The sequence below is a fragment of the Notolabrus celidotus genome, chromosome 6, assembly GCF_009762535.1.
Source record: "Notolabrus celidotus isolate fNotCel1 chromosome 6, fNotCel1.pri, whole genome shotgun sequence".
Classification (NCBI taxonomy): domain Eukaryota; kingdom Metazoa; phylum Chordata; class Actinopteri; order Labriformes; family Labridae; genus Notolabrus; species Notolabrus celidotus.
Genome location: NC_048277.1, coordinates 8,762,019 through 8,784,779, shown reverse-complemented (window position 1 = coordinate 8,784,779; position 22,761 = coordinate 8,762,019). Strand labels below are relative to the sequence as shown.

The 22,761-nt window shown below is 40.4% G+C and overlaps 2 protein-coding genes across 5 annotated transcripts; one reads left to right on the top strand and one right to left on the bottom strand.

Annotated features, from left to right (window-relative positions):
- Positions 1-512: 512 nt before the first annotated feature.
- Positions 513-16,389, bottom strand: uri1 (URI1 prefoldin like chaperone). The gene is made up of 11 exons (XM_034686557.1): positions 15,991-16,389; positions 13,813-13,847; positions 10,581-10,659; positions 10,241-10,376; positions 6,532-6,623; positions 6,379-6,442; positions 4,414-4,612; positions 4,077-4,320; positions 3,838-3,986; positions 3,448-3,688; positions 513-1,246 (listed from the first exon to the last, which is right to left on the bottom strand). The coding sequence occupies exons 1-11, from the start codon at positions 16,060-16,062 to the stop codon at positions 1,058-1,060; spliced, it is 1,500 nt and encodes a 499-aa protein (XP_034542448.1). The 5' UTR covers positions 16,063-16,389; the 3' UTR covers positions 513-1,057.
- zgc:112052 (protein C19orf12 homolog) lies at positions 15,708-22,492 on the top strand. Of its 4 annotated transcripts, none has more exons than XM_034686561.1 (3): positions 15,708-15,826; positions 21,137-21,297; positions 21,780-22,492. In XM_034686561.1, the coding sequence occupies exons 1-3, from the start codon at positions 15,792-15,794 to the stop codon at positions 22,043-22,045; spliced, it is 462 nt and encodes a 153-aa protein (XP_034542452.1). In that variant the 5' UTR covers positions 15,708-15,791; the 3' UTR covers positions 22,046-22,492. The 4 variants fall into 4 exon arrangements, with proteins under 4 accessions (XP_034542452.1, XP_034542454.1, XP_034542455.1 ...); XM_034686563.1 differs by having other exon boundaries at positions 15,729-15,822; XM_034686564.1 differs by lacking the exon at positions 15,708-15,826 and adding an exon at positions 15,835-15,954.
- Positions 22,493-22,761: the final 269 nt, after the last annotated feature.

The window sequence follows — 22,761 nt, the reverse complement described above, 5'->3', positions numbered from 1 at the left end:
TAAAAGAAGAAATCAAACTCAACTTTAAATCTTTTAGTTTCATCTTCTTCATCAGACCTCCTCTGCTCCTCAGCGTTTGAGTTTTGGTTTTGGCTCACACGCCTAATTTGATTTGTCTTCGGAGCGTCTTCCTCACACACTCCCTCCCTCTCTCTCTCTAATTTAGTCTGCGGTTTATCTTTTTGTGTTTTAATAACTGAAAAAGTCATTTTGTGTTCACTTTGCTTCACAGCTTTGATGAAATGTTATCGCTTGCTTACAACATTTGGCTGCAACAGGCTGCTTTGAGATGGTGCTATTTAAATTTTAATGCACTACAGGAAATTATGAGGAATAACAATAATTCATCAAAAATCTAGCAGCTCACAAAGTGTCTTGTGTTAGTTGTTTAAAGATGTAAATTATGAACACAAAGTGTGTCACTATAACGCACCATTGATATGCAGCGTAACAACAGCTTCAGAAAGTCCTCCAAAGATATTTGTGGAGGAATAAAGGGAAGGGAGAAGATGTCAGGTTGTAGCCAAAATGGTTTATTTTCCATTTAGTTTCCAATAATATTATTTTGTCTTTACATAAAGCTCATCACAAAGGATAACATACATTCATTAGGCAGGTCAAACAAGAGCTAGCGGCACCTGATTTTGTTTAATGATGAAAAAGAAAGAAAAGGCAACGTATCCTAACAGGCAGTCTCTAAATACTGACCTAAACTGGGAGGAAGGGCTGACAAAAGCAGGAGAGAGGTAAACATGTGACAGACGATAATCAGTTCAACAGGTGTCAGAGAAGCTGTGAAGAGAAGTGTTAGAAAGGTTAGCATAAAAAGTGATCACGGTGTGTTTGAAAAGCAGCGTGCATACAGAGATTGGTTGAAGATGCTGCTGTGCTTTTCTTCACTGAACTTCAAACTCAGTTACGTTAGACTGAAGGAAGAGAATCTGACAGAGAGGAGAGGATAGTTTGTCCGGTTCATCGGTTGTAGAAAAGAAACCAAAAGGCTTTTAAAAAAAAAAACAGACACGAGGAGTTCAAGTGGAAAGAGGATGTTCGTTTGTCACTTCTGCTGCAGCCGGGCAGCTTTGAACTTGGACACCCTCTTTGGAGCTTGTTCTGGCGGTGCAACGTCGGGCGTCACTTCCTCTTGTTTCCTCTCCAGGATGGTGGGCAGAGCCGGAGGGACGATGGTCAGGTGAGGGACAGCTGAAGGCATCGGGTCCTTTTCTACCACCGTACCTGAAAAAGCCTGAAGAGGAGGGAGAGACAATGAATGTGGTGTTAGTCCGATGATCAATGAAGGATCACTGTAACCTCTAAAACTGCTCTCGTGATAACGGTCTAAGGTCACAAGTGAGTGCACTTCACTGAGGACCCAACCCAAACAAACAGATCCATCTCAGAACCAGAGAAACTGACGCTCACATGTTTTATTGATTTCATAAACTATTACTCTTTCTATGATTTGATGATATACACACCAGCATGTGTCATCTTGAGTGCTTTACAAAGTCAACAGCTCTTCTCTTTTTAACCAAACATTTCAGATAAATAACCGACATGATGCACAGCGAGGAAATGTTCCATAAGGATGATGTAATCTGACACATTTCTCTGCATTCTGACAACAAGACTTCAGAAATCCTTCTTCCTGCCAGGCTTTCAAAATAAAAGAGAAATGTCACTTTTATTTATTGTTATGACAAAATCACAAATTCTGTCGTTTTCCTACTAAAAACTGAAGACAAGGTACAAATAAACATTTGACACAACTATTCAAACAAAAAAACACATTCATCAAGCCCTTTCAACAGCTCTGTATTTGATCTGACAAATGACTGTCATAAAATCCAACCATTGTGTAGTATTAACAATAATGTAGCAGGAGGTGACCTTAGGAGAACAATCGGAGCATTTGAAGTGGAGGAGTTGTGCGCCCCCGGTCAGTTTGCAGACTCATCGTCAGACCTGGAAAAAATAAGGCGTCCCTTGCCATGACAGCTGGATTGGTCCTGATGTCTCCTCCTGGTCAATTTGTGATTTAACTTTAAGAAAGACTCTCCCGACAGTGCAAGACACAGAGGGACGGGATCTCTGTCACAATTGAAATCAGAAGGCTGGTTCTGCACAGCTGCTGTGAGCAGCATGTTGGCTGCAGCGAGTTCCTTCAGTCAGCTCACTCCTACTTCACAAGTTTTCCCTTCTTAAGACCATGAAGTCAAGTTTTTTAACTTCTCGGCTTCAAATATGTCATAAAGAGTTTTTCGATACAGTAAAGGACAAACAGGTATGTGCTCAAAACTCTTCATTTTACCAGACTGTCTACCAAGTCACTATTAAAAACTCATCTTTTTAAGTTAGCTTTTAATGTGTGGTTGTACTGTTGTTTTGATTTGGGTTCCTTGCTTGTATTGATATTAACAATTGTAAAGTGTCTTTGAGTTTTTGAAAAGCGCAATATAAATAAAATGTATTATTATCATTATTATTATTATGTGTAGGGGAGGTTTTAAGAGTCGGTTTCAGGGGTCGAGCCAAGCTGCAACCTCTGGCCACGAGAATTGAAGCCAATGCAGAAGTGTTAAAAACTGCAGTTTTTCAAGTGTCCACTTGAGGCTGACATTAACACAACGGCTGAATAACTGACACAGAGTCACATAAATAAACGTATAAGCTGATGGAGGGAGATCACACCAGGATAAATATCTCCCATCAACTGATGATACTTAACTTCTTTATATTTTGTTTATAGCTTGGATGTTTAGAGACTAACTTTTTCAATGAAAGTCTAGCAGGTTCCCCAAAGTGACTTCCTTCTCTGAATAACAATCCTTGAAAATAAATAAATAAAAGCAGTGTGAAAAAACGAGTGGAGGCTCTCTGTAGAAATACCAGCTCAAGCTTTTACTCTGAAAGAATCCCTTAAGTTTAACTGCACTGTATGTGTCATGTCTGGGTTCATCAGATGTTAACATGAACATTGTTAAAACAAGGTTAACATGGCTCTCCATGAATCATTTTCACCGTCTCTTTGGTCTCACATTAGAACCTGTATTTCTTGCAGTGGATGTTTCGCCTCCAGTTAACTTTAGTATCTACAGGATGAAGTTCAGGCCTTACTCTCTGTTTCTGATACACTGGGTGACATTTAAAGATGATGGGTGCTCCCCGGTGCAATACTGAAATATAACTCAGGTGCTCAGAGGCACTGCAGAGTCTAAAAGGTTCAGCTTGTATCAGACGTTTAATGATTGTTGGACCGCATGCAGCCGCTGTTTTAAGGTAAAGAGGCCTTTGTGGGAGTTTTAAGTTCTCATTAAGCAGTCGGAGGCTCAGAGGCATCTTTTTAATAACCTGTTTTCATGATGTAGGTATATCACAGCCTGTTGACGCTGTAACTGAGATTTAACATAGTAAGAAGTAAAATTAACAGACAGCACTTTGGTTTACCTCGTATCTGCTTGCAGGGTGCAGTGGGACTGCCGTGGGGCTGTCCTCCTCTGTGATGCCGTCACTGGTGTCGCTGTGCATCGCGTCATCGTGGCTGAAGCTGCGTCCGATCATCCGGCGCTCCTCGAAGTCTGCGGCGCTGCTCTCGCTCGTGTCACTGCACACGCTGTTCTCTCGGCTGCGCGACTTGAGGATGGACTTTCTCGGGACGGGCTCGCCGTTTTTCACGTCCACAAACAACCTGAGCAAAACATCAGACAGCTTACTGTTAGGAATCAGGATTACTAGATGAAGTTAAGATAAGATAGTCCTTTACTCGTCCCACAACGGGGAAATTCAAAAACATTTCCTGACAGGAAACAGTTTTCATGTAACAGAAGCATTTTTTACTTGTAGATATCTGCTGGTGTCGTGATTTTGTGAAGTTCGTGGTGGGAGTGTCCGTTGTGTCCATTTTTCTTTTTCCTCTTTGAGTGCTCCTTCTGTTCTTTCCTTTCGCTGAACTTCAGCATTGTGTTCTTTCCCGTGTTGATCCTCACCTGAGGATGAAGATAGAGAAATTATCAAACTGCTGAATCAACAGGAAACGCTGAATCTGAAAGTTATTTAAAGTTAGTTATCACTCTGACCTTCTTGGGTTCAACTGTGTGAGAGAAGAAAATGGTTGGCAGACAGCTGCTGTCCTCCACATCATCTTCATCCTCTTCTTCCTCCTTCCTGTCAACAGTAGGCGGAGCTTCGCTGTGCGGTGCAGACGTCCAGCTCGGCTTCAGGCTCAGCCCGTTGACTTGAGGTGCAGCCTCTCCCTCCTTCTCCTCCTCTGAAGAGAGGGACGACGTGTCTTCACCGTTCATGTCTGCGTTATCTGAAAACCTGGAGGAACATGTTTCAAAGTTTGACAGGTCAAAGGTCAGAAGTGTGTTGACATTGAAGCTTCTGAAAACACATCCTGAACATGTTCATCACCTGTCCTGCTCGTCCTGAAGCTCCTCCAGTTTCTCCAGCTCATCCAGCCGAGCCCACAGCTCCTCCTCCGTCAGGACGCTTTTTCTGCTCTCTCCATCTCCGCTCTCTTCTTCATCCTCCTCCTCTTCCTCCTCTTTAAGATCCAAGACCACTTCAAACTTGGGCTTGGAGTTTGGTTTGTGAGCTACTCTGTGCTTTCCTGTTAATGCAGTCGAGATGGAGGAAATTACTTTAGACCGTGGACTTAAAAAAAGAAGGATGAAGTGACAGCTCCCTGAAAGTGAAGCCAAAACTATTAGAGCTCCCCCTGCTGACTGACTCATAAAGCCTGCTTCCTCTATATTAACAGATGGGACATGGGTCAGACTCTAAAATCAAAATGTATATCAAATAAATGTTTGTCAAACACGGTGTCTGTCATGGTGGTTAGTTCTTATCATGCTGATTTATTTCACAGTGTTCATTTTTCTGACTAGCTTACTTTGAATTGGTTATTTGATGCTATAAAGAGGGGGTGTGACATCATGATTGACAGCTCTGTTGACCAATGAGGCTCCTGCAGCGCTGTGTGCCCCAACTTATCAGAGTAGAGGAGGAACAGTGAGAGGAAACGAAACAAACACTAACAAAAGTTGTGCTGGCGTTCAAAAGGATTCTGATTGTCAACGTATCAATTATTGAAACGAATAATGATTGGCTGACGAGATAATAACTTAACAGCTTTCACCTTATAAATGCAGGGAAACCTTCCCTTGTGTAAACATTTGAAGGTGAGGAACAGAAAATATAAAGACTACATAGCGTGGCTCTGACTTCGGACCGATGAGCTGTCACAGTTGACGTCTGAAAGAGAGACGTCTAACAGCTTCCTTCCACCGTCGCACTTCACCAACGTGCTCCCATGATTGGCTAATTTTACAGACAGTCCTTCTAACAGCTTCAAGAGTGAAATGCTCCAGACTTTGGAGTTATAAGAACATGTTAATGTTGTGTCAGCTGCCACCATTCTGCTTTTTGTTTCCCTGTTGCTTCTTGGTCACTGTTTGCATGAGCAGCTCGCAGCAGAGAGCGTCCTGATGTGACACTGCCCACTCTTCACCAACTCAGCTTTGGAAAACAAAGTCAGGTCCACTCACAGCATGAAACACGCACAATGACATAACAGACAATTAAGTTTGAAGGCAACTAGTTTTGTCGTCCATTTTTAGTAGATAACATCAAATGACCTTCCATAGAACCATGTTCTATCGGTAAGGTAAAGGGTGTTTTTAGTCAGGGGATGGTGTGAAAGTTATTGCTACAGCTTCACCAGCTGACATATCCAGCACGAACATGTCAGTGCTTGGAACAAGCACATTTTGGCTTCAGTTTCAGATGAAGGTGTGTCATCCATCTTTAGAGGCCAGATTGGCTTTTAATTGTTCTTTTTGTACTAATGTGCTGGAGATGCATAAAAGATTATATTGGCTAACTGTGGAGGCTAATTTAAAATAATGTCTTCTGTCATTTATGCAAACTGTTATGAGGAATAACACAACACAGTTCTTTTGTGATAGACTGAAATGTTCTGGTTTTAATCACAGGTAACAACACGTCATGTGAGCACTGGTTATCTGCTAACACCAGGTCCTAGAACTAACTGTATGATGAGATCTGTTCTTTTTAGAGGTTCCTCTGCCTGGAATCTGCTCCCCACCAACATGAGACAGATCAAAAACAGATTTTCTTTTAAAAAGTCACTAAAACTGCTGATGAATTTCTCATTGACGTTATGTAATCACTGTTTTGAAACTTTTTCAAGACTAGCAACCACACTGTGGAAGCTAATGGGGATCCAAATAAAGAATGAAGATACAGTGAGTGGTTTGAACTAAATGTTCTGAGATTTGAGGAGGATTAAAAACAGGTTAAATGTTTCTCATAATCAAAGACATGAATGGAAAATGAAGGCAGATGACAGATTACCTTTGGTGAGAGCAGCTTCCCTGTCTCCGTCTGCCTCTCTGATATCAACATAGTCTCCTTTACTCTAGGAGGAAGCAGAGTCAACGTATTTATCACAATAAATGTCATGAACACCATCTCATCAGTGAAACCATTTGTAGAAATTTAACCTACGGCTGAGATGTTCTCCAAATCCTTCGTAAAACCCACTCTGGCTTCAAAGTTCTTCATCGTCTTTTCCAGATCGTCCATTTGTCTCTTCACATCTGCAGAAAATCAGACGCATTAGCATCAGAACATGCAGTCAGACAGAAACAATGTGCAAAAAAGTGGCTGCAGGCTAACAGAGATTCAAATCAAACTTTAAACAGCGTACATTGAGAGGAACGACGGCAGCCGGGCGACGAAGAGTTAAATTCCAAAACAAGTTGGGGGGAAAAAATTGAAAAATGATGACACAAACAGTTCATAATATCTTCTGCCCTGAATACTACTCCGGATCATTAAATCTTGACAACAATTAAGCCCTTTTGCTAATAGCAGCAGAGGGCCCCTGTTTCCATGGCGATGGGGAGCCCCTCCAGTCAGTGCATCAACTGGAAGTGAAGAAAGGTCAAACACAGAAGGCCTGACAACTCCGCCGCTGTCTGACACATCTCAGCTAGCTGTGTTTGTATTACAGCACTTAGCTCTGTAATAGCGGGGTGGGCAGGGTCAGGAGATTGGGGGGGGGGGGGGGGCAGTGTGTGTGTGTGTGTGTGTGTGTGTGTGTATGTGTGTGTGTGTGTGTGTGTGTGTGTGAGGGAGGGGGGTAAAGACGGCTGCGGATGGGCTGTGGCAGCACATTTCTGCTTCACTAAACACTCTAATAATGTTCACATCAGAGATCGTTACTCGGGCCCATTTGACTTGATATGAGATTTTCAGCCCCAGAATGAGCAGCGGGGCAAACACAGGCGAGGTACGACTACACACACGCACAAACACACAGCATGTTGGAGAATAAACACACACACAAACACACACACACACAGACTTCTTGCATTTCATCATCAATGTTCTTGAGCTCAGAGAAGAGACTGCTTTAAGATTTACAACTGAAGCGTTGAGGATGTTCCCGACATGTGAATGAAGGTGCTGCAAATGTTACCTTGAAAATGTGAAACAATTTCAAATCAGCTTCAAATCTTAGCTCTGTTATCAGCAGCAACACAAGCATGTCTCTAATGTCAGATACAGTTTTACAAACAACTTAAAGTTTCCTCCAGAATCTTTAGTTCAACTAAAGAGTGAAGTTCAGTGAGTCTCCCGTGATCAGAGAGATTTCTACATGCAGCAACAGCCCCCTCTGCTGGACAAAGAAGAGACAGTCACTGAGTTTAAACACAGGACCCCATTCACCAACATCTTCTGAAGTCTTATTCTTATATTTGATGTCAAGAAAGGTCTCAAAATAATTCAAAGTTCATGGACGGTGCACCCTTCGCTTTAAAGAGGAGAGGGACCACCCGGCTTGTTATCAGCTTACAGTTCAAAGCCAGCATCCCTGGTATGGATGGTATTTGGATGCATATACGAAGTGTCCATGGCATGGGTAGCATCTGTGAAGGCTCCATTAATTCTGAATGATATAAACAGGTTTAGGAGCAACATATGCTGCCATCCAGACAATGACTTTTTCAGAAAGACCTTACTCATGTCAGTGAAACAATGCCAAACCACATTTTGATTGTATTACAACAGCTTGGCTCTGTAGTAGAAGAGTCCAGGTGCTAAACTGGCCTGTCTACAGTTCTGACTTGTCACCCATTGAAAACATTTGGAGCATCATGAAATGAAAAATATAACAAGGGAGACCCTGAACTATTGAGCAGATAAAAACCTATAACAGACAAGAATGGGACGTTTCACTTTCAACTCCAGAAACTGGTCTCCCGGGTTCACCAACATTTACAGAGTGTTGTTAAAAGAAGAGCTGATGATGACAATGTCCCTGTTTCAACTGTAAATTTTGTCAATTTTAACATTTGATATATTGTCTTTGCACTGTTTTCAGGTAAATAAGCTTTAAGTGATTTACAAACCATCAAATTCTGTTTCAACATTTTACAAAGCATATAAACTTTTTGGGATCTGGGGTTGTAATGAGATGAAAACATCAGATGATTTCATTATTTTGTAAAACACTTTCATCAGGAGAGGGCAGACAGCAGATTAAGTTAAATAACATAGTTTGATACTAAAGCTGAGGGAAGAAACATCCAGAAATAGAATATTCAAAGTTTGACTTTACGTTTGTTAATAAAGCTGCTGCTAATCGATGCAACATCTGACAGATTTGACGTTAAGATCCCGGTGTGTGAAGGCAAGCGTTCTCTCAACATGTATTTAAAAATGTTTAGACAAAGTACATAGTTAGTATATTATATTGATTATTTAACTTTTGCAGGTTAGTCCAAACTAGGGATGTACATTTTAAGTATTTTCCGTGATCGATTTTTGGAAATGTTAACGATCAATTATCGATTAATTGATAAAAAAAACATTATTATTCTTACGTCAAAAACAATGCCAAATACGTTGTTTTCCCCCAAAATATATTTTCTACAGCAACAAAATGCATATAACTGACAGGATTGAATACGGGTATATGTTTGACACGCAGAATATCAACGATCAGGCTCATAGAAATATTCTATGCGGACATAATCTTATAAAGTGAAGGCTCATATTACTAACAGGAAAGTACTTCAGACTCACTGTGTCCAGTTTTCTGTCTACTCGTTCTTATTGAGAAAAATAAACATGTGTATTCGGTCAGGTGTCAGCCAGGAGCGCAACCGGGTCATAATCAGTCCCGCTGGAGAAAAGCTCAGACGGCTCTGATGTTGCTGGTCTGTAAACGTAGCGTACCAGCATTTCCCACCGGTCTGTTGCCTTCGTATCCAAAGGTGGGAAATATTCTGTTTAAAGCTGTCAACCTTTGTGTCTGTGTCGTTGTTGGCAGCAGTTTTGTATTGATCCTCTTTTAAAAAGCGCACGTGGAGACCTGATGCACAGCCGCCAGCTGAGCGTCTCCGCTGTGCGCAACACCTTTAATAACTGATTCACATCGAAACATGCTTTAAACTTAAAACACCTCCCTGATAGCTGAGTGTAATATGAGACCACATGATGTTTGTTCCACGTGACGGAAAATTGATAACAAAAATGTGTGTTTCGAGTAATTTCTTAACAATCAATTAATCGATTATCGATTAATTGTGGTCATCCCTAGTCCAAACCTTTCAGGACTTAAAATAATGTTAATTTAATATATCATATATGTATAACTGTTATTTAAGCTGTATTCACATTTGAACAGAACTCCTGAAACTTGCCCAAATTTTCCAGGTGTGCTGCTCATGTGAAAGCAAACTACCGTAATGTTTTCTGTTTTCTGCCAGTCAAACTTCTGTGGGGGGAGCTGATGTGAGAGCACAGCAAACACTGTTCAGGAAATTCACCGTGACCATTCATATCATGTAAAGAGCAACATGTAACAGAACGAATAAAACCATGGGAAGTTGAAGAAGGAGAAACATTTCAGACACAAGAACAGAGGAGGTGTCTGCACATCTTCACTGTCGCATCATATCACATCCCAGACACGAAGAATTGTTTCCCTAGCATATTAAAACTCTACTCTGGTTTTCTCTTGATTGTGCTGGTTTTTGCTCTTACCTACAACCAAATCCCAGATCAGAAAACTCGAGTCTACAGTTTCTTGAACACCCCTCAGGTGAGTTTCAGGAAAACACTCCTTGAGAGTTGTTGGTGAATGAGGCCTAACGTCCTCCCTCTGACAGGAGACAGTGAATACAACACTGAAAACCAAACTCACATGTCATCCTGTGGTCAACAAGTTTCTGAGCCTGCTTGGCAGAGCACTTGGCGAACCAGTTGTCCCCGAGCAACGCTGTGATCTCGTTTGTGTGCACAAGCTTCCCGGGCATGAAGGCCAAAGAGCCAAACGGCACCTGTTAGTTCACAGCAGAGAGGAGAAGAGAAGAGCGGGATGAGGATGTGAAGGTTAGAGAAGAGAAGAATGAAACCTTCAGAGACGGAAGTTTAAATAAAATCATTGAGGGTGAGTTTCTGTAAGACTAAGAATATCAAGCAGACAGTGTGCTATCTCAAACTCGTCCACAGAGCACGAGTAGAGTGACAAGGTTTGTACTCACCATGATGTCATAACACAGCTGGTCAGGCAGAGTTTGAAGGCGCTCATTCAGGGCCTCATAGTCGCCTGACACCTTCTTCCTGCAGAGGCATGAATTCACAATGTCAGCCACACACTCAATTCAATGATACTTTTCATTTTCTACAGCTGTAATCTGAAGCCAGCATAATCTTAATCTGTGTGGCTTACTTTGAGATATTACAGTGAACAATAGATGACTAACATCAGTTAATAAGTAAACAGGAAGTGGTTCAATGTCAAGCGAGAACTGAAACTTTATGTAGAGACATCGCTGTCATTCGTTATTTTCCCTTAACTTTCACAGGATGATTTCAAACTTTATGAAGTGATTTTGAGCCCATGCAGTGATTTCCACTACAGAGTCATGTCTGTTTTTAATGCAGTGCTGCCTGAGGGCCTAAAGATCACGTCCACCAGTCTTGGTCCTTGTCCCTTTTGTACAGAGATGTCTCCAGACTCTCTGAATCTTTTAATGATATTATGTACTGTAGATCAGAGGTTCCCAAAGTGTGGGTTGGGACACCCTGGGGGGTCGTGAGACACAAATGGAGGGTCGTGAGATGTTTTCCAGAATCTCCTTTTTTTTGTTTTAAAGATATCTAAAGTACATTTTACCCATTATAGTAAAAATATTGACAAAAATGAAGCTACATTTGAAATAAAACCTTGAAAATAGAATGTAATGAGTTTTCTCCCTTTCTTTGTTTCCAGATGACTCCTAAGTTTGGGGTTAGTGAAGAGTTAATTATCAAAAGCATCAGTAGCAGCAGGTTAATTCATAACAGCACAGGAAACACAGACACATGCTCACATAGGTAGGCTAATTTTCTGAAGACCAGCTAAATGAAGCCACATTAAATCACTTTGAGGGACAGTGGGGGTCTCGAGTCTGTGGCACCTATATTTTGGGGTCACAGGCTGAAAAGTTTGGGAACCCTTGCTGTAGATGATGAAATCCACTCATTTTTTGTTATTTAACTCTGAGGAACATTATTCTCAAACTGTTGAACTATTTGCACAGCATCCCAATACATTTCAGGATTCCGGTACTTGAAGTGCTTTCCTGCTGTGTGTTGATAAACGCCTGTTGGTGCACTGAGTGTGATATTGTCATAAATGTACTAATATCGCTCTCTCTTGACTCCAACATGAGCAGACGTCTGATGTGGTGGGAAAGAATGGAAACAACTTTATTGTCCTCACAGGTGAGGACTGACTTTGGCCCCCCACGGTAAATCATTAGACGATGAGATCTGACTGCAGGCGGGATTGTGTTGAGCCTTTAAGTTTGCAAGTGCACTAAATTGCCGCTTACTGAGACTGCAACTGTTTGTGAATCCGAAATAACCGAGCTAATTACAGCACACTTGAAACAAATGCCTCTGATTGGTCAGGGAGAGTTGGACACTCGAAACACAAAGCATGAACACTACATAGAATCAGGCTTGATTAGCAGAGGAAGCTGAACTCATGGTTTATTATGATTACATTAATTTCACAGTTTGTATATGGAGCTATAGAAACTGTGTCTGAGCTGAACACAAACCGTACACACAGAAGTGAGAGGGGATCATAACCAAAGCTCAACTCCTGGATGAAATACTACTTTAATTTATTTTCTAAATGGTTTTTTTTAAACATTGAGGATCACTCAAAGACAAATGATCGCAAAGGCATAACAATTTTTGGCTCATAGGAACACGAAGTAGAGGTGCCGGGGGTATGCTGCACCACCCCTCAAAATCAGGCCCAGTTGAGGCCAACGACTTATAAAAATATGTAAATGCATATTTCAGACAGGACCACTTTAGTCAAAATAATTAATCATTAATCCTGCCCTTCCATGTGCCTACGTGGAATACCAAAGAATGAGGTGGGGAGAGCACACCTCCCCTCTCTACGTGAAAAGCTGAGGCAGGGAGAGCAGCAGCAAACACTTCGTGGAGGTCTTGAACTGTGGGCCAACGCTATGCTCAATGTTTGATGAAGATCATGCTGTCAGATAGAGCTGCATTCATAGATGTTTCTATTTAATTTTGCAGTTTTAGTTCATTATTCTTGTAAGAACTTCTGAGAGAGAGAGGGAAAGATGCCCACATTGAGGAAGTGGGCGATTACACTCAAAAGTGAAGGGACAACAAACAAAAACTTCAATTGATCATACATCCTAATTGTGTTTAAACAACGTTACAGACTGGAGCTAATGGAATTAAAGGGACAGTTCAGCTTTTTAAAGAGGAGTTGTATGACGTACTTGTTAATAGTAAGTGTATTACCCACAGGGGATCCAGGTCAGCTTGGTCTCTTTGTTTAGAAACTGGCCGCAGAACAGAACAGAAGCTAGTCTATCAACCTCTGCAGATGGGGTCAACTCTAGCAGGTCATTTAAATCATTTTAGCTAACTGTGACCAAAGCACTACTGTAAACTCAGTTTAAGTGTACGCTCGACTTGGAGATGTTTCTGTTCTCTACTTTGCTGTCAGAAAGTCCATATGTTTTAGCTCTATTCTCAGACGTGACACATACATGTTCTTCCACCTGCACCGCACTGATCAGCTGTTCAGGTCCATGATGTGCGAGGCATTGATATATAGTGAGTTATGATAGTTTTAGATATCAGTTTGAGATACTTTTATGCACCAAATGCCTAAGATTATCTAACAGACAAAGTAGTGTGTGTAGAGATTGTTATTTCAGCTCAGTCTTCCAGAGTGTGCATCGAATGTGCATGCGTCTGCTCGTCACCTGATACATGAAATAATTGTATCCTCACTGCTCTGTAGATTATCAATGAGCTGCATCTGCATTAACTTTGTGGGCTGAAGTTTGTTGACTGCTGCTAACACTTCAAGCATTAATAATCCTCGACACTCAATACATCAATAAAATATTTAGAAGTGCAGCAGAGTATGATGTAATCACCACTTCTCTCTGACTGACTTCCAGCGCTCCTGTGTTGGCTGCAACCTCAAACTGAACTCTGCAGTAAAGGAGCTAAAGATGTTCTGAGGATGATGCTGAGCTTTTCAACGGCTTCTACTTTCAAGTTTTTACACACCAAATGAAAACAAGAACATATTAAATCCTCTATTGAGCAGCTTTGTGTGATCATTTCATTTTTTTTATGGTGTGATTGAAAGCAGCTTAAAAACAGAAGAATACGTTCACAATGCAAATGTTCAAAAATACATGGGACTGTCTTGATGCTTACCAGTGCTGGATCCGACTCTCACAGTCTCTCACCACCTGTTTTTAGGAAAAACCATGTCAAAGTGAATGAGGATGAAGAGCTTTAGAAAAGTTTATACATCTTTAGTCAAAGTGAAGGACTGAGAATCAGAAGAAAACACCAAACAGGATCAAGGAAGCGGGAGAGGAAGACAAACACAGCTGTGAAAACGTCGTCCACACAGTGAGGACGTCTGCACAAACAGCACTGAACTGTCACATGGTGCTTCATACAGTTCATACAAACTAACTTCAGAGTCAGTCACAGTTTACATGAAGCCTCCACATATTGAGAAAGACTCCAGAATAACCTTGAGATGAAATCATTCGGACATGTGACAGGTTTGTTGTCGTAAACTTTGAGGATCCTGGTCATCCGAGAGATGTTAACACAAGGGGAGACCGGGGACAGTTGGGACAAGCTTTTTCTCCAATCATGAAACACATTAAAACAATAACCCTCATACTGAGCATGCTCAGTTCAACCTTCCAACCACTGTGGAGACAGAGGACACTTTCTGAAGCTGCTGCAGTCATTGTGAAAACAACTTGTGATTTATGAAAGTATTTTAAGAGGCTGTATTTTCATCATTCAGTCCTTGTTAACCTTCAAAGGTTTTATGAATGAATCAAACTTCCTGAGTTTGTCTCCTGTTATGTAGACTCCTGAGAAACATGGTTAGCATGTGATGAAGTCTGGGGATCCAGCTCGTGCATGGGGTTCTGTCTCAGCTGATAGGATGAGGACAGTTGCAACAAACAGTTTTCACCAACGTGTTATAAATGAGTAAATGCACGGTAAAACCGTTGTGAACCTACGGAGCCCCTGAAGTCCCAAAAATAAATATTTTTTATCTTGTGGGAACAAGTTATTATCTTGTGTGCAAATGGGGGACACTACTTTAATCAAACTGTACTTGACATTATAACTGCTCTTGTTGACATGGTACTGTTATCAGCAGAAATCATCTGCTTCGCTTATAGAGAGACAACAGGCTCAGCCGGAGTCTTTACAGACAGACAAGCCCCCTTATCAAACATCACTCACACTGTGAATAAGTAGAGTCATAAAGCCTAATATCACAGATAGAGTAGAAATATTCAACCAATATAATTATCTCGTAATTTAAAAATTATTATTTTTTGGGGCTTTAATAATAACTTTTTAGCCAATGATCTGGTTTGCTCTGCAGGTCTCAAAGAGAAACCAATACTAACTTCAGTCTGTTTCATAACTAGATACAATTCCCCACTGGAGCTTTAAGATACATTCTGTATTCTGCTTGATTTCAGTGAAACATAAATACTAATACTTTGTTAAACTGAAATAGTCACGTGAAACATTGAATATATTTATAGCAGCACCAGGCTTATTGAGACAAAAAGCAAGACTTGATCTGTAAAATGTAAAGCTCCAATGGGCGTTTTTAACTGGTTATGAAACAAATTACCGGTGAGGCCTCTTTGTGAAAAAGCAAACAAGATGTTTTAAGGTTAAAAATGTCTCTATCTGTCTGTCCATGATTAGACCAGGAAGTAAATCAGCATTAATGCTGGGAAAATGCTAAATAATAATATGAAGGGTCGTTAACAAGATGAAGTGTACACCCCTGTTTTCTTTGTGGACATAAAGCCAGTCATCCTCTTGCTTACTTGTTTGTTGGTTGTTTTTTCAATGTGAAAGAAGTCCTACAGTAGAAATGCACAGAGCGTTGCAGCAGTCCCCTGTCTCCCATACTCTTAAAAGCTGAATCCCCCACTGTTAACAATGACTCTGATTTAAAGACTGTAAAAGTTTTTATGAATGTAATCCTCTCTGCATCTACAAAACTAAAGGTTAATCCATCAGTATGAGCACAGATTTGTAAAGAAACGAAACTAAACACACACCCGGACAACATTAAGTCAACAGGAACATGAACATGTGAGTGGCTGCGAGGAGGAAGCTTCTGGAAAGAGGACATGCAGAACATTGATCCCACAGCTCATGAGTGTAGGTCAGTGTTATTAGTGCACACATATCTGTGTTTCATGTAAAGGGAACTTGAGCAGCCCACTCGTGGCTCGGAGGTGTGCTGGTCCGCCGCGTGGCCAGTACCTGTCCGTGGGTTAGCTAACGGTGGAGGTTAGTAACAATGTTTCGTGTCATCCATGAATTTACCTTCTGGTGTTCCTCTCGGAGCCTGACAACTCCACCGAGGTGCTCTAAGTTCATGTTACCTTTCTCAGCCATCGTCAACACACGTGCACAACAGGGAAATGTTGCGTTTAATGACCCCGAAACAAAGCTCAGGGGTTGTTGTGAGTCCTAAAGAAGTGTTTATGAATGCAGCAGCAGCTTTTCCTCAGAGCCGTACTGCTCGTTGTCATCAAACAGGCTGAAGAAGTGATCCTCTCTCTCTGAACTGATACCATTTCACACTCTCATTTCAAGACTCCTGCATCATCCCCGAAAACATCCACGCGTGTAATATTCCAAAGATTAGACAGTATTCCTCCTCACTCTCGCTGCTACGTGCAAGTCGGTCCAGCGTCAAGAAACGGCTATACCAGCACTACTTCCGGTCGGGATATTCAAAATAAAAGACCTCACCGCTCTTGGTAAAATAAAATACAGTGTTAAAGCTTGAGGAGTTTTTAGCTAGTTATGAAACGGACTGAAATAGTTTTAAGTGCCACTTTTTGACCTACTAAAGCAAACCAGACCATTTTAGACAAGATTAATAATTTCTGTATATTTGTTTGATGTCACAGCTGCCATGAGGAAGGTGTCAGATAACATCATTTACAGCAGACTGAAATAAACAACCCTTTTCTACATTGTCTCTTGAGGTGAATAAGATATTTGACTGTTAGGATAAAGAAGGATGGTATTTTAAGTCAGAAAATACTGCTAATGCATGCACAGGAAGATAAGAGGTACTGTTACTCCAGGGGGGCGCCAAAGTGAGCACAAACCTAGAGTTCCTCACAGAAGATTTAAAGCTGGGGTTGGTAGTCAGATTTAGATACACTTTTTGTTATATTAATTAAAATGATCTTCATGTCCCGACGGAAATCAATACATAATGTGTTCTTAAAAAAGAGCGAAAAAAAGCTGCTATCTACAGCCGGAGTAAACCTTGAAAAACACCAACCAATCCCTGCCATCAGGAGCCAATTTATGAAACCAATCAAATCCCGTCCTGCCTTTCTGTCCGCCTCCTGCGCGTACATTTCAAGTTTGTTTGTGTTTTTAACTTTCACTATGATAATGTTTTCTTACTGTTGAGTGAGACATGAGTTGACGTAGTGCAAAACAAAACGATGTGCTGAGGACCGGTTTTGAATCAGTCACCATCATATGGTCGTGAATAAGCGGCGCTCATGTATGTGAGTGGGGCGTTTTTTTGGAGGAGCTCTGACGGGAGAGGTGGGGAAGGGTTAGACGGAGTCCTGAGGATATGCTATACATATTTTATTTTCATTATATAGTCTATTATATAGTCAATTTAAAAACAACATGTCAACCAAAAGAGTGGCATTAAACATCATGAATCTTGAAACTTTTTTACGAGTGAAATAAAAATAGTTTTGTCAACCAAACACGATGCCACCACTTACTCTCTGCACAACTGGTTGATCATTTATATACAGAAAAACTGCACACCATCACATTACAGAAAGAGTCCCTATTAACATGATCCAACCATAGACTGTATAAAATATGGACATAGTATCTGTGACGTCACCCATCTGTTCCTGAGAGCTGTTTTGAAGCAAATCGACGGCAGCAGCCATATTGGTAATGCGGAACTCAACGAGGCAGAGTGTGACGTAGTGTGAGTCTCTTAGCCAATGGCTGTGTGTTCCCGACCGGGAGTCACGTCAGTCATGTCCTTATTTGGGCAAAACTCATAATCTTAATATCTTCTTAACCGTCACGTTAGAAAAAAATTCACCCCCCGCACAGTGTGTGCCATTAGAGAGATTAGCGTTGTAGGGCCAAGCCGTTTTTTGAACCAGGCTGTAAACATGTTTATTAATGCTGCAAAGATCGTCTTTTTCCCATTCATATCTATGTGGTTTCCGGTGTTTCTGCAGCCAGCCTCAAGCGGATTTTCGATGTATTGCAGTTCATATCACTTCCGCATTGGCTTCATCGTTTGAGACCGGAGTTTGCCGCTTGGATCCAACCCAAAAGTTTAAATATGTTATAATAGATCAATTTTAATTAAATAAAACAAACACATTGAATGGAACACATTGAGGATTTCATCAACTTAAAAAAATATGTTTTTTCAATGTGTTTAGAAATACAATTGTCATATTTAAATGAAATAAAATGTGATCATATGTGTAAATTAAGCGCCCTTGTATAGGTATATAAACACTATAAAACTCAAAATAACCTGCAGTCTATCTAATGGTTAAGTAAATTCAAACTAGGATACTTGTCCAGCCAAAGTATTCTATTTGAATGCATATTTTGAAAGCACAATTTACATTTGAGGCAATCGAAGACATTCCCTTTAATATTTAAATGTGTAACTGTTTGATAGCCTTCTGTTCATTGAGGCTTTTATTTTGAAGGCAAACTTTTGATTTCCCATTTTTCAGTCTTTTTGACGCTGCCTTGACGCAGCTGTTCTCCTGGCTCTCCCGGTGTACTCTGGGTAAATGTGGGTTACACAAATGTAAACAAAATGCCACACTGCAGCGAGCTATGACCCTGCTGCACGAGCCCACAAACAGAAACATCACATGAGGCACATTTAAAGAGATGTGATAGAAAAGAAACTGTTGGTTTCATTAAAACAAGACACGGTGGATCTGTCTGCAGCTGCACAACATGTTATTGCACGTATCACATAGGCGCACGCATGTGATAAATGTGCTGCACTTCTTTGTAAAAGCTGATATTAATATCTGTGTAATTAAATGAGAACAAACAGAGCAGGTGTAAAAACAAGTTTGGTTTCAGGATATTAAAATAATCCACCCATGCTCCAGCCCCCTTCTTGTCAGGTGCTCATTGGCTGTTTCTGTTGCGTTCACGTATAACAGGAAACAGAATAAAAACAGTTACAACAGCACTGATAAATCATTCCTATAACATAGTTCTAAATCCATGATCCATTTATTTCAGAGGCAAACCCTCACACTTTATTTAATTATTATTTATTTAATTTCGTTTAGCAAAGACAAAAATGAATCATGACAGGATAAGTAGGATACAGTAAAGTTATATTGCAAAATTAAATCACAGCAACAACAAAAAAAAACCCAGTAAGTACATGAAAAAAAGCACAACAGCAATGACTAGACAGAAAAGTACAAGTACAAATATAAGATGCCTCAATAATTCAGTATTTAAAGAAAACATTTTCTTAAATATAGAGCAAGAATACTGTTTCCAGGATGAGTGTACAAAGGGTTAGTTAATGTTTAGTTAAGAGTGTGGTAAAGGGTTAGCTATGATACTAATAAAGAGTTGGTTATGGATGTAATAAATTGTTAGTAAAAGGTGTAATTACGGATTAGATAAGGTTGAAATAAACAGTAGGTTCAGGGTGTAAAAGTGGGTTTGTTAAGGGGGTAATAGATGGTTAGTTAAGGGGTAATATTGGGTTCATTAAGGGTGTAATAATGGGTTAGTTAAGGTTGTAATAAAGAGTTAGTTAAGGGTAAGTTAAGGGAGTAATGATGGGTTAGTTAATGCTGCAATAAAGAGTTAGTTAAGGGTTAGCTTAGGGTGTTGTTAAGGGTGTTATAAAAAGTTAGTTAAGCCACGTTTGTTAAAATTTGTTATGTTCTGTCTCATGTTCCTCCTCTACTCTGCTAATCCAGTACACACAGTGCTGCAAGGCCTCATTGGTCAACAGAGCTGTCAATCATGATGTCCCATCTCCTCTTTTTGACATCAAATTACTAATTTATAAATCGAAAGTTGTCAGACCCGTTCCATCTGTTAACATGGAGGAGTCACCCTCTACTGGAGTGAGTCAGTAGGGGGGGCGCTACATGAGAGTTTGTGCTTTCCTTTTGGGGAGCTGTCATGCTGTTCATCATAAGTCTCACAGCTTGGATCTACTGTACATTTTATGTTTTAAGACTAAAGCTCGGAAGATTTTTTGTTCAACTTTTATTTTCAGACCTACTGTTTGTGTCCACTCTGTTTTAATTTCCCCATACACCTTTAATATGTTTGAATAATAAAACCTCTTACTGAGCAGATTAAGAAAAAATGAAGGAGTTTTGATTTCAAAACATTTATTTGAAAACAGATAAAGTCTAACATTGAAAACTCTCTTTTTTGTTTTTGAACTGAATGTTAGAAACATAAAAATGTATACAAAACGTTAAATTCAATGATTGGTAGGCAAAATCACTGGTTATTTTGAGACCAAACACTGAGTCATTCATTTCTCGAATGTCCTTGAACGTAGCATCATTCTCGCTCCCACAATGCTTTGCGGCTACAGTCATGACAGTGCAAGCTTCAAAATAAAGAGTAGCCGGTTAAAGCAGAGCAGATTTAACAATCTTATCATCATAAAGTGACCCTAAGAAATATTAATGAGGATTTTATACCGCATCAAGGTATGGTGAAAACATGTATTGTGGTTAAGTGACGTGATTATGACGTTATTTCCTTATTTTAGATTATAATGTGTTGAAGAGTGAGGCTGGATGCACCACCGTGTAACGTTAACCTGAGTCTCATGATGCCCACTGATGCAATCAGAGCTAATGTCATACAATATTACTATCATTGTTAAATGATTTAAAACTATCTCTGTTAAAATATCCTGTATATGGAGACCTTTATTTGTCCCCTGATGTTTAAATTGAAGTGTCTTGTGGGATTTTCTTAAACTTCGTAATTATGAATCATTCTCAACATTTATTTCTTTATTTTTATTTTATTTTTATTTTATTTTCTTTAAAATGTAAATGTCTTACAATTTAAATGTCTTATATAGTAAGCCGTTTTAACATTTAATGAAAACACACTGTATCGCGGACCAGGGTGTGGATCACATGGCCCACGATAACAAAGTATCCATGATAATATCACGATCCAGCACCTTTCACAGAACAAAGTCACAAAGTGCTTCACAGAGATTCAATATGGATAAGACAATGCAATGTGCAGTAAATAAGATAATAACAAATTACAAAAGATGGTCAAAAGCCATGAGAAACATAAGAACTACATAGTTTCAATGTATCCACTCATCAGTCAAGTTCTTGTTCAAACTTGTTACCACATGTCTCCTTTTTTATACAGTCTATGCTCCTAACATCATAACTCTCCTCCACAGTATGTACCATCGCATGGATGATGTCATGAAGCTGTGTTGTGAGTTATCAGCCAATCAGCAGATCCAGACCACGGTGAAAGGTTCGGGGAAGGGGGCAGCGGCAGCGGGGGGGCTGGCCTTTGCTGGAGGGCTGGTCGGGGGTCCTCTGGGTATCGCAGTCGGTGAGTAGGACTACAAAACACGCGTGTCTTTTGTCACAGATAGCAAAGAGGGAGTCTATTGTGTTTGGGATTTTTGTCTCAGCATCTTTGAGTTTCTGTCTCTTTTCCTTTTAAGCTATTTCAGCCCTGAAACTTAAACTTAAGTCCTTCTTCCATCACAGAAACATGCACACCATCCTCTCCATTGTATTACCTCGGCTAACAGAAGTAGATGCTTCATTGCAAACATACACTGGTCTCTGAACTGCTCAATGCTGTTGCAAATTTTCACACATTTTAACACCTGGATTGGAGTAACGTCTGTTCTTTAACCTTTTCTGCACGCAACATCTCATGCACATTCCTGCACAACTGTCCAGCTCCTCCATTTCCCCTTTGGGACATAATGTTCTTATTCTGTAGAAGATTTCAGTCAGCAGGGCTGTTTTCCTCTCTTTTATTTTCTCAGTCATAAACCTGATTCTGGTTCTGTCCCCCTGCAGGCGGCGCTGTCGGAGGTCTGCTGGGCTGCTGGCTGACCAGCGGACAGTTCAAACCGCTGCCTCAGATCATCATGGAGCTCAGCCCTGAGCAGCAGCAGAAGCTCTACAGCGATCTCATGGTCATCCTGGGAGACATTCAGTGGACAGATGTGGCTCAGCTCACAGCTCTGGTGATGGGAAACGCCACCCTGAAGCAGCAGCTCACAGGCGCCCTGCTCGCGTACATCACCAAGGAGCTGCAGGCGAACGTGCACTATGTGGATTGATGAGCTGCCTTAAGGAGGGTGTGCACTGTTTCATGGAGCTGAAGAGACTCTTTATCAAATGTGAAAACACAGGTTGTAAATCTGCACAGGCACTCACTGCTCCCTGTAAACTACTTCCTCACGGTCCTGAATGATTACAGCTTTAAATCTGGATTTATTTATTTATTGTGGTAAGTGCAATTATGAGTTAAAGATTATTTATTACATGTGTATCTGCATTGATTATCATGTGTGGCTTTAATGGGATTCTGACAATGAAGTAGTTTTCAGATGTAAAGGGATCATGCACTAAAGGAGAACCAGCTGTACAGAGCAAAATCAGACGTGTATCAATATGATGAGTAGAAATATACCAGCATCTGTGACGTGTGATGCTAACATTGAGAATCAGATTCTTTAGTTCTGTGACTGATTTCATTAATAAAGATGTGTTTGTATTTCACTTTACAAAGCAGATTGTATTCATCTTCATCTGGGACTCCATAGTAAGACTGTGAACTTTATCTAATTTGACTGCTTCCACAGATTCATATTGTTTCATACCAACTTTTCAAAAGAAGATGAGAGAAAGCAATTTAATTTTAGTTGTCGTTTTATTTAAGTAAGTACACGCACACCTACAGCTGATTGTGGCCCAGAAACCTCAATGGTTGCACCTTCATATGTTGCAATCCAAGCGGCAACCTCCGGTCTCAAACTATGAATCCCATGTGAAA

Bases quoted from the DNA above. Each gene is read 5' to 3' on its own strand.
- zgc:112052 (XM_034686561.1), top strand. From the start codon at position 15,792: ATGCAGAACATTGATCCCACAGCTCATGAGTGTAG. The intron at 15,827-21,136 runs GTCAGTGTTATT...TCTCCTCCACAG, and splicing joins CCCACAGCTCATGAGTGTAG to TATGTACCATCGCATGGATG. The intron at 21,298-21,779 runs GTGAGTAGGACT...GTCCCCCTGCAG, and splicing joins TCCTCTGGGTATCGCAGTCG to GCGGCGCTGTCGGAGGTCTG.
- uri1 (XM_034686557.1), bottom strand. From the start codon at position 16,062: ATGGCTGAGAAAGGTAACATGAACTTAGAGCACCTCGGTGGAGTTGTC. The intron at 3,987-4,076 runs GTCAGAGTGATA...CTTCATCCTCAG, and splicing joins ACACAGTTGAACCCAAGAAG to GTGAGGATCAACACGGGAAA. The intron at 1,247-3,447 runs GTAAACCAAAGT...CCTCCTCTTCAG, and splicing joins ACCCTGCAAGCAGATACGAG to GCTTTTTCAGGTACGGTGGT.